General features: G+C 38.1%; 1 protein-coding gene across 1 annotated transcript in view; it reads right to left on the bottom strand.

The window, feature by feature from the left end:
- Positions 1 to 13,952, bottom strand: part of LRP2 (LDL receptor related protein 2) — a gene marked incomplete at its 5' end in the record, with an annotated part of 198,609 nt that overhangs the window by 96,295 nt on the left and 88,362 nt on the right. The window contains 9 exons of the mRNA XM_080799264.1: positions 1,012 to 1,389; positions 3,348 to 3,464; positions 3,592 to 3,711; positions 4,848 to 5,087; positions 6,585 to 6,866; positions 7,256 to 7,393; positions 9,977 to 10,107; positions 11,178 to 11,303; positions 13,123 to 13,315. Of these exons, the coding sequence (XP_080655390.1) occupies positions 1,012 to 1,389; positions 3,348 to 3,464; positions 3,592 to 3,711; positions 4,848 to 5,087; positions 6,585 to 6,866; positions 7,256 to 7,393; positions 9,977 to 10,107; positions 11,178 to 11,303; positions 13,123 to 13,315 (1,725 nt within the window). The remainder of the gene's footprint in view (positions 1 to 1,011; positions 1,390 to 3,347; positions 3,465 to 3,591; positions 3,712 to 4,847; positions 5,088 to 6,584; positions 6,867 to 7,255; positions 7,394 to 9,976; positions 10,108 to 11,177; positions 11,304 to 13,122; positions 13,316 to 13,952) is intronic.

Here is a 13,952-nt window from a genome sequence, read left to right as displayed (position 1 = left end):
ACAATCACTGGACTTAAACCATTTTCTTCACTATACCCTCTATTATAACTCCATTTAGTGCAGTCAGAGAAACTTGGAAAAATCTTGCTGGCATCAAGAAACACAACTGTCATGGAGAAAGCATGCAAAGAGACCTAAATTACTTCCCACTTGCTTCCTGACATTCTTCTACCTACAGAGAAATGGAAGGTAAGACTTTGACATACAAGAGCAAGGGCTCAAAGCTCTATGAAAGTGAATAAATGGAAAAGGGAAAGGCAGTTGGAACACTAGAGGGCACAGATCCACCAGCATGCCACCACTGCTTCCTTTCCAGGCCAAAAGAGCAATGCCTGAAGCCACCCAAACAAAGTCAGTCTTATGCCTGGGATGCAAATGCCCTCCATTGTCATGTGTATACTCTAAGTTATTTTTCAGAGTCCTGATATGAAACACACTCTAGAGGAGGGAGTCAGTCAAAATGATTAGAATATTTTCAGCACAAACATAACCCATTTAAAATCATAGGAATCTAAAATATTTTGCAATCATACCTGGCCAGGGTTCATCTGAGAGTGAGCATTGATTAAAAAGGAAAGAAAGAAAGGACAGCAATTAGGATTACATGCCAATCACAGGATTTTAATCACAGCAAACACAAATCCCCGAACTTCATTTGTTTTGTGGCCAGTTCTGATTGAAATTAGAAAATATTAAAGTTAGAAAACCCTAGGACCACAGTCCAAAAAAAATTTTTTTTTTAATTTGACAATCTAATGGCCTCATTTAGACTCATTTTTGTAAAAATTAAGTAAAAACACAGAACCAAGTGCAAAGGATTTAATGAGAAATAGCAGCCAGTGGTGATTTATTTGAATTCCATGATGCTTATCCTACACAGATTTGAACTCAGAGAGGAACCGAAATCCCTTCCTTAAAGCTACACGGTGACTGAGACAATGGTGATGGCCAACAGGCCACTGTGTGCTCAGAATGAATTTACGGCCATTAAACTGTGGTCAGGAAACTTACTGCAAAGTGGGGATTCATCTGTCCCATTGGGGCAGTCAAAGATGCCATCACACACTGCACTCAGATTCACACAGATGCTATGGCCAGGGCAATGCCACTGCCAACTGGGACAGTGAAAAGCCTGAGTGGGGCAGTCCTTCTCATCACTCATATCCCTGCAGTCATTGTCCCCATCACAGAGCCAATCTCTGTGGATGCAGTTTCCATTGTCACACAGGAAGTGAGAAGGAGGGCACGTCCTGGGGGCACAGCCATGGTGCTCATCAGATCCAGAGACGCAGTCTTGGTGCCCATCACACTCCCAGCTCTTCGGGATGCAGACACCATCTGCTTGGCACTGAAATTCATCTGGGTGGCACATCCCAGGAGGCCTAGTTGCTAAGAGAAATGCATGGGGGAGACGGGCTTGTGAATGCAATTAATTCATAATCCTTTTTATATAATTCCTAGATTCAGAGGAAATGATTTTGGATCAATGGTAGGTTTATGATAATGATTATGACAAATTTAACAGTAAAGTCTAAAATGATATAGGGTTTTCAAACATTGGGGTAAAGAGAAATCTTTATGTGTCTCACAAGTTCCTGAGTCAAAATAAAATTGTTTCCTATGTTTTTAATGTTCATTCAATTACAGCTTAAATAAAATTTGTCTGCCTCTTTATTAAATAATCACCAGTCATTTCAATAGAGCTTAAACGGCCATTAATTTGTTACTCTGAATTCATTGTTTAATATCATATTATTTCGATGTTATTAATTTACCCTCAAGCAACCTATACCCAATGAAACCAGCACACATCAAGTAAACAAAAGGTGACAGTAAATCCTTACTTCCTTGTAAACTTTCCACTATTCACTGAGCAATCCTAGAGATAAGTGTTGCTTCCCTATCTCACAGGGGTAAACCCAAGCTTCCTCCCAGGGGCCTCGGCAGGCAACAGCAAGTCAATGGCAATTGACAGTTTAACCACAAACCACCACAGAAGAATTTCATGTTTTCAACATGAAACAGGAAATCAGTGATTATGAATTTCTGGGTGCTGTACACATCTATAAAGTATTGTGCATTTTATTTAACTTTTCTTTTTTCTTTTTCTTTTTTAAATTTATTTGACAGAGATCACAAGTTGGCAGAGAGGCAGGCAGAGAGAGAGGGTGGGGAAGCAGGTTCCCTGCTGAGCAGAGAGCCTGATGTGGGGCTCGATTCCAGGACGCTAAGATCATGACCTGAGCTGAAGGCAGAGGCTTTAACCCACTGAGCCACCCAGGCGCCCCTTAACTTTTCTTTTTATTCATAGATTTAAACACTTTTTTTCCTGACTAGGGAGAAAGAAATTAATAAAAACCTACTTTTTATGATCCAAAACACCATTATTCTAACAAAAGATCATTTATTTACAGTATAAAATCTACTTAACACAAAAAGTGAGTAATAAGATATCCCGTCCACTATAGGTCTCCGGACCATGGAGATTATAGATCCATCAGATTTATATTCCATGAAGTCCTCAAATCGTAGGACTGGAAGGAATTTCTCTTCTGTGGACCTCAACTGAATTTTACCTGTACCATTTCTAAGGCCCTTGTAACTGTATACTTTGCTTCGGTTATCTCTTATGTTACATAATTTCTCTTACCCTACTCTAAGGAACATCTCAGCAGATATTCAACAAATACTAGCTGAAATGAATTCATTCGAGTCAATATCAAATACCACTTCATACCATAGCTATACCATGATTTGATCTCTCTACTGAGATTTAAAAGAAACCATTAAGACATCTTTATGTATAGGAAGCCCCAAAAACTTAAAACCCACTAGTTTAGGATATCCTAGGAAAATTAATAGTAAGAACAAAAATATCTAAGAAATATTTAACCTACTTAAGAACTATTAGAACGTGCCCATTTATACAACCACTGGATTCACAAATTATAAGTTGTTATTTGGAAATACCTAGTCAACTTTACTGTGTGTTCAATACCATATTCCTTTGATAATAGTTTGTAATTCAGGCTGTCTTCCCTCCAAAGTTTATCCAAATTCAGGAAAACCTGCAGTAATATCAATGCCAATAAAACTGAAACATGCAGGGGCACCTCGGTGGTGCAGTTGGTTAAGGGTTTGACTCTTGATTTCAGCTGAGGTCAAGATCTCAGGGTCCTGAGACCCAGCCCCCGCACTGGGCTCTGCCCTCCGCATGGAATCTACCTGAGAATCTCTCTCTTCTCCCTCTGCCCCTCCCCCTGCTCGCACCCTCCCTCTCTCCCCTGCCCTCTAAAATAAAATCTTTTAAGAAAAATGAAACATGCAGATAGATATATGGTACTTACAACAGTCTATCTCATCAGAGTGATCATCACAGTCAAAAACACCATCACAATGATACATGTTACTAATACATCGACCCTCACTGGCACATTTGAATTGAGAAGCAGTGCAATTAATTACTAAGAATGAGAAAAAAAAAAGCATTAGAAATTAGCTCAAGGAGAAAGCCATTAAACACTGAGATTATTAAAAAAAAACTGAGATTATTTTTAAACATCATGAATAAAAATAAAGCAATCTACTTACCACAACCAGCTTCATCAGATCCATCAACGCAGTCCTTGTCCCCATCACAGACAAAAGATAGGTCAATACAGCGATGATCAGGACAACGAAACTGACTAGGCAGGCATGTCTCTGTAAGTTCTAATGTCATTCAAAAACAAAACCAAGTTAACAGTTTATTTCTTGTTCAGTGCGTACTAGAGCCAAACGGCAAAACGCTAAGGAGATACACAAGTCATCTCATTTGTATGTGTGTCCAAAATTCTTTCAAATTGGCCACAATGCCAAAGTCAGCCCAGCAAGAGCACACAAAGCCAAGACAGTTTTTTAGAAAGAGGAATAAAAAGATTACAGGTCTGAGTTAGAATCTGTGATTAAACTTTGAAAAACAGACTACACTTTCAAAGTGAGCATCATGAACTTGGACTGGACCACACCTCATGAGTATTACAGCAATGCTAAGCAATGGAGCCCAACTAGGCATCATGGTTGGCATGACCCACAGGCCTAGCAGCCACAGTATACAGACAGGTCACAACTGCATTTAATCCAAAGTCTAAGCAGAACAATTAATTCTAGAAACCAGGGTCCCACCATGCGGAAGAGACATAGCCTTCGAGTCAGATGTGCTTGCTGGCTGCCCCATCCTCATGAAGCCATGTTAAATAGAGACTCACAGAATGTGAAAGCTAAAAGAGGTCTTAAAGACCAAATGCTACAGAGGAAAGTGACTTGCCAAGTCATGTAACCAAGACTAGACGTTCGTCCAGGGAACTCCACCCTAAACCATGATTACAGACACAAAAACAATAACCTAAAAGAAATCAGAACTAGCAAGATGAAAAGCAGGCAGACAGTTCTAATGGAAATTTAAATTTCCCATGCCTCTGTATTTTATCCCCTTTTTGCCTCTATGAAATGAAAAGAAAAACCAGTAGCCAAATGTCTGGATCATTTATATGATTTAGAAAAAAACAAATTTGCCTTAAATATGTGGGAAGTCAGTGGAGCGGCTGTTTCCCAGTTCGTGTCTGGATGTTAAGACATCACACCCAGTTCCTTGTTTTGCATCCACAGAACTTCACGCTCAAGGGGACTCTAAGTTTCTAGTGTCTTTGATCTTACAGCCAATTGATATGGGAACTGACAGATACAACAGACGTGACAACGGTATCATGAAAACCGTGTGACCCTTGGAGGAAAGTGTGCAAGGCCTACTGACTGTTCAAATCTGTTTGCTAGGCTGACCCACCAAGGGAAGTCTGTGCCAAACTTACGGCAGTTCTTCTCGTCAGATCCATCCGAGCAATCATTATCTGTGTCACAGAGCCAGCTCCTCGGGATACACAGGTGATTATCACAGGTGAAGAAGGATGCGGGGCAGGAAGTGGGTGCCTGGGAGGGGCAGTTCTCCTCATCACTGCCGTCCACACAGTCGAACTGTTTGTCACACTTCCAGTGTGCGGGGATGCACTCTCCATGGCGACAGGTGAAGGCAGAAGGTGAACAGGAATTATCTACAATGAAAATAAACTGGTCACCAAGACGTCTGTTTCTATGTCAGACGAGTTCTTAGCTTGTAAAGGCCCAGTTCTTCTTTTTCAATGGGAGCAATATACCAAATGAGAAGAAGAGGTTGGCTAACGGAACTTAATAAAAAAAAAAAAAAAAGGAAAAGGGTGCCTGGGTGGCTCAGTGGGTTAAGCCTCTGCCTTCGGCTCAGGTCATAATCTCAGGGTCCTGGGATCGAGCCCCGCATCCAGCTCTCTGCTCAGCGGAGAGCCTGCTTCCCCCTCTCTCTCTGCCTGCCTCTGCCTACTTGTGATCTCTGTCTGTCAAATAAATAAATAAAATCTTAATAAATAAATAAGTAAATAAATAAACCAACAAACCAACAAACAAATAAGTAAAAATTCAAAAAAGGAAGAAATGTGCAAGTCCTTCTCATCATCAGCCTCATCATCACTAGCGGACATTTCTTTAGCAATTATCATACACCAGGCATTTTTCTAAATGCTTCGTATATTTTTTTTCTCTCTTAATTTTCACATGAATACTGGGAAGTATGTAGAATTATCTGCATTTTAAAGATGAGGAAACTGAGGCTTTGAGAGACTTAGGACCCAGCCCCATATTCAATCTCTAGTTGGTGTGAGCTGAGGCCCATCCCTTACTTCTAAAGCTAGTTCCTCTAATCACAGTTTCTGCAGGAACCTTGAAAATGTGCCATCCGAGAAATGCAAATTGATAAAATATTCAGGCAAAAATGTGTACTTTCAAAAACAGGAAGATAACAGACAAAAGAGAGAAAATTTTAGAAATTTCAGAAAAGTGCTAGTGGACACTTTTATTTTCAAATCTGACCCTCTTCTCTCTCTCCAAAAAAAACCAGGTTATTATTATTACCATTGATCTCACCTTGATAGAAATTTCTTAGATTTCAATTCTTTTTTACCTTTTTTTTTTTTTTTTTTTTACATTTTAACTGGATGCTTTTGTTTTCTGCAATAGCATTCATTAGGCCGGAGACTTTATAGACTAGATTACCACTAAAGAAAAATATAAATGTTAAGACCACCATTTCAGCCCTATTTTACTCCAAAGTGGGGGAAAGGGAATGTAGCACATAGATTTTCAAATGCCATGATTCCAAGTACCTATTCTGAAATACTATCCTTTCAGATACTAAAGATTATAACCTATTTATTTTGGTATGACTTTTTGAGGTGCTTGCCAAGATGTCATGACTGTATTGGTGATCCAACAGGCAAAGTCAGGGAAAAAAAAACCTGTTAGTCAATATAGTCCAAATCAATGGTAGAAATCATTGATAACATTATCTATTAATGATATTTATTACCTAGATTCCTAAAGCCTTGGGCTACATATTAAAAATGTGAAATTCTAAAAGATTTTTTTCCCACAGAGATAACCCAACCTTTAAATAAAGGAGAGGGGCACCTTTCTGAATTCTGCTCATCACAGAAAGTATCTCCTGGGTGTAAGTTACTTACTGAATTTGCCGCATAGGTGCTCATCACTGTTATCATGACAGTCATCTACTCCATCACATCGGTAGTGACTGGGCACACATCTGCCGTTGCTACAGGGAAAGGAAAAGGAGCCACACTGCTCCATGGGTGGTTCACGGGATGGGTCTTCCTGGCATGTCAAGTGATTAGAAGTCAAACTCATTCCATACGGGCAACCACATACCCGCTGGAAATTTGGCACTGGGAAGCAGAAATGGCTGCAGTCGCCATTTGGATGTGTGGGTCGATTACAGTAGTTAGAACCTGAAAAAGCAATGCCAGGGGTGGGGGAGGGGGGGATAGTGAGTTATGTACATTTCCACTGGGTGGATCATAGGTGTAGTCTATGAAGGAAAACAAACAGGAAAAGAACGATGTTCCGACTCAACACTACGAAGTAGCTTCTTTCTGGAAATCAACATGCCAAATATAACATTCAGTACAAACACAGAAAAGTCCTTAAAATATGTTTTCCCAACAATAATTCTAGGGTTAACAGAGCTGAACAGAAATTGTAAGTCTTACAGTCTTTAACTATCTGGGTGACAGGAATGTGTAACAATCAGAACCTATCCTACATCGCAAGTACTAAAGAGAAAAGAAGCCACCATGTTAAATAAATACAAATAGGTGAAAAAACGTGGCAATCTCACCAGTCTGAGTGTTGGCATTGTATGATTTCACATGCATTATATTAGTGATGCCACTTCGGATAACCCTCATGTCTCCACCATCTGTTTTCCTGACGCGAACAATAGCACCCAGTCTCCAGTCAGTAAAAAACACATAGTCTAAGAAGAAACACCAGTGGTTAGTATTTTCATCACAGCTCACTTATAAATCCTTTTGGGAAATACAACAGGCTTGCAACCATTCTTGCAAATGCAAGAAGATTTTCCAATAATTATCTGTAATGGGTTTCTGTGATCATTTTCCGTGAACTGATACTCTCTAGGAATGACTCTTTACAAGGCAAAGATGATACATTTAATGATACCAGGTTTCCAGTTCAGGCAGGCGTGCATGGCGTATGTGGACAGCATTTAATAGCCATTAGGTTTAGATTTCCATAAGTAAAAATAAAATTTTCATTATTCAATAGAGCATTGAATGTGCCTCATATGACTGAGTTCTTATTCCAGCTAAAGCACTAGACTTCTGAGTGCTTACAAGCAAAATACTTAACTGCGTGAGGTTTTTTGTTGTTTAGCTTTGTTTTGTTTTTGGTAAAACTAAGGAAATAGACTAAATCTCTAACCTCCCTTTCAGATCAACTATTCTATATATCCCATGTCTTCACTGAGGACACTAATTTTTTTTTTTTTTTACACTCAACTTTACTAGGAAGCTGTTGAAAGGGAAAAATACAGATCTGGTACAAAAAGAAACTTTTGCTATAGCTCTGGAGATCAGTAAAATAATCCACAGGAGTGTGCCTACCCCTATGGCTATAGTCATATTCCATGAAGTTCAAAATGGTAAGAAAGAGGCATCATAAGATTCTAAACTTCAAAAATTTAGTCATGTTCACTTTACACTAACTACTGAAGCAGGGAAGTAAATGTATACATTTTTTAAAGAATCAGTTAATTTTTCTCTTTAACGATAGTTTAACTAAAATTCCCAGCTAACAAAAAAATGCCTAAAATGCCACAAATTTTATCATTAGACCAGTTTTCCTTATCTGTGGCCTAATCAACGACTAATCAGTCACTGACTTACTAAATCTTATCTAGACTGAGTCCCACCACTCAAGAAGGTACCTTACTATACTTAAATAGATAAGAAGTTCAATAAACCTTTCACTCCTGTGCGGTGCACAGATAGTCAAGCAGATCTAGCCTTTCATTCAAAAGAATGATGATTTCTGTGATGTTATGCAATCAAAGAATTTTCCACAAAAAATTCACAATGAGGGCAGTGTTGGGAGAAACATTATTATTATTATTATTATCATTACTACTTTTACTATTATTTGGGAAACACTGTGTTGTTTTCAAGAGTATACACCAAATTTTTTTTCATACTGATAAAACCAAAAGGGATTGAAACTGCATTTTTATTCAATCCCAAAACATTTTATCAAGAGCAGAGAAAATTTAACATTCTTATAATGTTCCGGTATAACAGCAAATGGCTGTCTGACATCATTAATGAAAAGGGAGTGAATAAATGGGAAGGCATAAAGAGGAAGGATGAGTATTTATAACTGACTCATCTCATCAAAAATCTTACTCTTTCAAGAGCATTTTTAAAATATTTTTAAATACCATGCCCTCCTCCACAGATAAACGGACAGCAGGATGGAACATGCAATATTTACTAGCTATTCATTCCACACTATACGTGTGGGAGAAAGTCTTTGATTTACAGTCAGTGTCTAGTCTTTTAAAGCACCTGGCTGATTTTTCAGAGTAGGAAGTTTCAACCAGGGACACAACCAGCCCATGGGTTAAGGCCCCTGGTGGATCCCAAAATGGCCTTTCTCTAACTGGACTAATTCTGGTTTGTCAAACAGAACCATTGTAGATTTTAGTGTCTCCTCACCCTCTTGACCTGGCACTTTTGTGCAACGCACAAGCTATTCAATCATTCACAGAAACCTTATTTTCAAGACTCGACAAACCACCTGTTTCACAAGTGCCAAGCCACGTTCTTACTCCCAGCAACTCAACCCACAATACCATGACTTCACTCAGGAGGGAAGAATACATCAGCGTGATCCTGATGGCTGTAGCTTCCCAGAATTCCATGCCCCCAACAATTGTTACTAGCAGCAGTCAATTGTTAGAAAGGTTGATGAAAAAACAAGTACATCTTTGCTATTTTTCACATGCCATGTTCTAACATTTCTATGTAACAATGATGTCAGTTACTCAACATGTGTCTAAAAAGCTTCAGAGTCATTCAGTGACTATGCAGCTGGTAAATATGTGTAATGGTTTTTCCACAGCGATTCTGAGGACATTCATATATATAGAAAACAACAAAACATTACAGGTTACCACAAACGCTCTTGTTTTATTCCCAAAAATGATGAAAGCGGTAGTTTACTATTTCCTTGTGGGATATTTATGTAATAAGAGTACTCAGGGAGTTAAACTTTATAATACATACCACCTACAAAATGCTATACCTATGTAAGTTACCAATTATTATCTAAAAGCATCTATAAGAAAAATACACCTTAACAGTGAAATGTTTAGACAAAAAAACAAATGTTTTGTCTATACACAATAGCACCATTTTCATTTTTCATATTCTAAAGTAACCAACTTTTCTGGAAGTGTGAGACTGTCAAATGAGGATGAGTCCACTGTCAACAATTTGCAGAGTATAAAAAGAACACACATTTTCATTGCTTCAAAGCATACCTTCAAAGACAGTAAGTCCAAATGGATGAGTCATCTGCTGTATATGGCCCAGGTTTCTTCTGTCTAAACCATCAAAGGTGCTGTGCTCAATTTTATCAAAAAAGGCATCTACCCAGTACAACCGTAAAGCACTAAAATGATAAAATACTTAGTTATCTGTCATCCAGAAACTAGTAATGCACCCTCTACACTGAGGGCAATCATAAATGGTATGTTCAGTTGAAACACTTATTAAGCAAAGTTTTTAAAAACTAAATTATACTCATTAAAAATATAATAGTTGTATGCCCCCCCCAGACACAGTACTTTCACGAAGTGATTTTTAATTATCTTAGAAAACTCAAAATGGGGGTGCCTGAGTGGCTCAGTTCGTTAAGCATATGCCTTTAGCTCAGGTCATGATCCCATGGTCCTGGGATCGAGCCCCAGATGGGTCTCCCTGCTCAGTGTGGAGTCGGCTTCTCCCTTTCCCTCAGCCGCTCCCTCCCACTCATGCGCTCTCTCTCTCTCTCTCTCTAATAAATTAATAAAATCTTTAAAGAAAAAGAAAACTTAAGATATTGTTATCTTCAAGTTAGGTATTTTATTTTTCTCCTGGTTAAGTCCACAAGTTAAGAAAACCATGTTTAAAAGGTTAAATATACTTCTTTCTTTTGTCTCTCCTATAAACTACTTTGGCATTTCATGTCTGTAAGCTTTTTTACCCTGATACCTTTTCCTATATTCTTAGATAGATCATTAATTTCCTGAGAATTCTATCTTATACTTCAAAATTCTCCCAGAGTACATACATATGTAAATATGCATTTGTTGATTAATTGACACAAAAGATTTCCTACCCTCAAGATGCCCTCTATGAAAATTACATGACTTGAACTTCATCAAATCTCTATCCTATTTCTAATGGGATTTGGGTCTTGCCTCCTCTGTACTGACCTCTCAAAGGTCCTATTATTCTGCCTCCTCTATCAATTCCCTCAGAATATTCATGCAGTGCATTAGTTTTCATCCCAGGAGAAGTTGGCCAACTATGTTTACGTTCTTTGCATCCTTATATCATTCTATAGCCTTCTCCCAGCACCACTCAATGATGTGAAAATATCTGAGCACAAGTAGTACCAGTTTCCTTACTCCATTATATTGTTTCATAATTATGTCACAGTAAGTGGGAACTCAGTAATTTGGGATGATTCCTACTTACCCCCAATCAATGGCCAGCCCATTGGGCCATCCAAGAGTAGTGTTTACTATCGGCAAAATGTTAGATCCATCACTCCACGCTCTCATAATTTTAGCAGGACGGAACCAGTCAGTGAAGAATATGTACCTAAAAAAAGAGGTAATAAATCAAACATGTTAATACTGGGACAAACTACATGACTTGGAGAGATTTAGCACAAACTCAGATTTTCTAGAGACTTGCTACAACTAATTTCATTTTCTGTATATGCTATTGGGCTTATACAGAAAAAATAAAATCTGCCTATTAAGCAGACTGAGTATACAACTGATCTAACTCTTGTTTTTTGGGTCTCTTAATTAAGAGTTTGGTTATCAACATACAACCAAAGTCACAAATACAAATGGCATTAAAATGGGCATCCAGAGGAGAGAACCACTGTGCTAAAGCTAGGACCTAAAACTACTGTCATCAAGTAGATTCTTTTAAAAAAAGACATAATTCAGGTTACATTTTATGATTCTATTTTTTAAGTAATCCCTATACCCAACATGGGGCTTGAACTTACAACCCCAAGACTGAGTCACATGCTCCACCAACTGAGCTAGCCAGGCACCCCCGGGTTGCACTTTAAATACTCCAAAGTTGTTCAAATGAAATGATATACTATGGGTAAGAAAAAAGACTTTCATCTCTCTTTCCTCTCTGGGTTAAATAGCTACGACACACTAGATAGCTCTTTAGTCATCTTCCACAAGGAACTGGTAAATCTGCAGCAGGAAAGGATTTCCTCTCTGATGAAGAGTGCCCCCAAACCAACATAACTTTCATACAATCTCTACCCAAGGCATGTTTGTGTTATTCTGAGGAGTGACGTAAAGAAAAATCTAGGGGAAAAAAAAAATTTCTCTTTCACGTGAGCCTTAGAAACTAAAATGAATCTTTTCCAAAAGTAACTTTCTGAAATGTGACTTCATATTCTTTTAAATGGAAGAGTCAGTAGGAAAGGAATTTAACAGCTTTTCCAAACCAAATGCCAAAGATTTGGTTTAAGATAAATTCATTAGAAAATCAACTCTCTACAGGGCAATACGATTTCTTATTAATAGTATCACCAGTTTTTAAATGTTTCTTACATTATTTCACAGGGAGAAAATTTAAATACAAAATAAACATTCTAGAGGCAGCATACGGAGTTCTTAGACACAAAGGTTTTGTAGTCAAAGTAGGCCTGGAATCTGAATCCTAACTGTGGCTTAACAGGCAGTCATCTAACTGGCTCACAAACCAGCTTTTGAATTAGACAAGATTATGTAAAGTGCTCACTCTGTGCCCTCCATGAGTCAGGCTTTCGTGAATTCCTACTCATTTTCTTTCTTTCTTTTTTTTTTTTTTAATTCCACTCAACTACAACTACCCAGCTCAGACTTGTTGGAAACAAACATATTAGCTATTAACCATATTTAAATTAGAAAGATAAGAACCTAAAAAGAAAATAGTATAAACTGTTTTTGTCTGACACGGCCAGTCACGGAATGGTTAAACATGAAACTCAGTGTGTAGTCTGAAAGACTTTTTAGTCTGAAAACTACTGAATGATTAAGCAAGTTTTGCTACGCTTTGTATCAATACATTAAAGCAGGGGAAGAATTTGAGCCTTTCCTGATAATTCCACTGCACATTCAATCCTTCTCTACTGAATCTGTATCACATTGTTGGTCCTCTTCAATTGTGGAAAAAAAACCCAAATTTTAGTGAAGACTGGGAAAGCTGAAACTAAGGAGAAAGTGTTTTCAAAGAGATAATGTGATTACATAAGCTTATGCTAAAGGGATCAAATTTAAGGTTCAATTTATATAGTTCTATCCTACATTTGCTGAACTTGCCAAAAAACTGTGGCACCACTTTTCCATAACTTTAAAAGACATACCGTTTCAAGCTCTTCAGGAAACATGAACACACTTACCCAGCGATAGGATGAACTACGATTGATCGTGGGTTATTTAAATTCTGGATGATTGCACGTCTCGATTTATCAGCTAGCCTCATGACACTGATACTCCTGTAAGAAGGGTCTGTCCAATAGAGATTCTTTGAAATCCAGTCAAAACTCAAACTTTCAACACTTTCCACCCTGTTGGCAGTAAGAATCTCTCTTCCTGTAAATTGAGATACGGACACGGTTTAAACTAAGCATATTCTATGACATACATTTTCCTGCTACTGCATATTTAAATTGTGTCAGAGTTACAGCATATTTCAGTAACCCATATGGAATTCCTTAAAAAAAAAAAAAAAAACTAAGCTGCTGAGCAAAAACATGAGATAAACCTCGAATCTATCCATTCCCAAAAGTTTGGATCTCAAAGAACAGAAGTGATTCTGATAAACAGAACCAGAAGTGGTATGCCCTACATTTACTCCCCTGTTCAACCTTCTAGAAAAAAAATTTAAAAATTCTCATTGCAGAACATCTGAAGAGAAGATACCTGAGTTCACATATTCACAAACACCACCCACAGACAGCTCTGATAAGCTGACACCGCCAGGTACGACCGGGGGAGGGGGATCTCTGAGGTGGGATGGCCCAACCTTCTCATCAACAGCCTTTCAAAAACTCGAAGTTGCCACGTTTTGAAAAGACCAGTGAAGATACCAAAAGAAAACCAGAACTGGGTTTGGGAGAAAAAAGACCACTTTCCTCTTTGTGAAACTTTTCTATCTTATCCTCTCTTCTTCCTATTTTTGCTAAAGAAAATCTGAGTCACAGTAAAGGACAACTCTTTTTTTGAAGTA

This window comes from Martes martes, assembly GCF_963455335.1.
Source record: "Martes martes genome assembly, chromosome: 3".
Classification (NCBI taxonomy): domain Eukaryota; kingdom Metazoa; phylum Chordata; class Mammalia; order Carnivora; family Mustelidae; genus Martes; species Martes martes.
The sequence above is the reverse complement of the archived record's forward strand: the minus strand, read 5'-3'. Positions and strand labels throughout refer to the sequence as shown.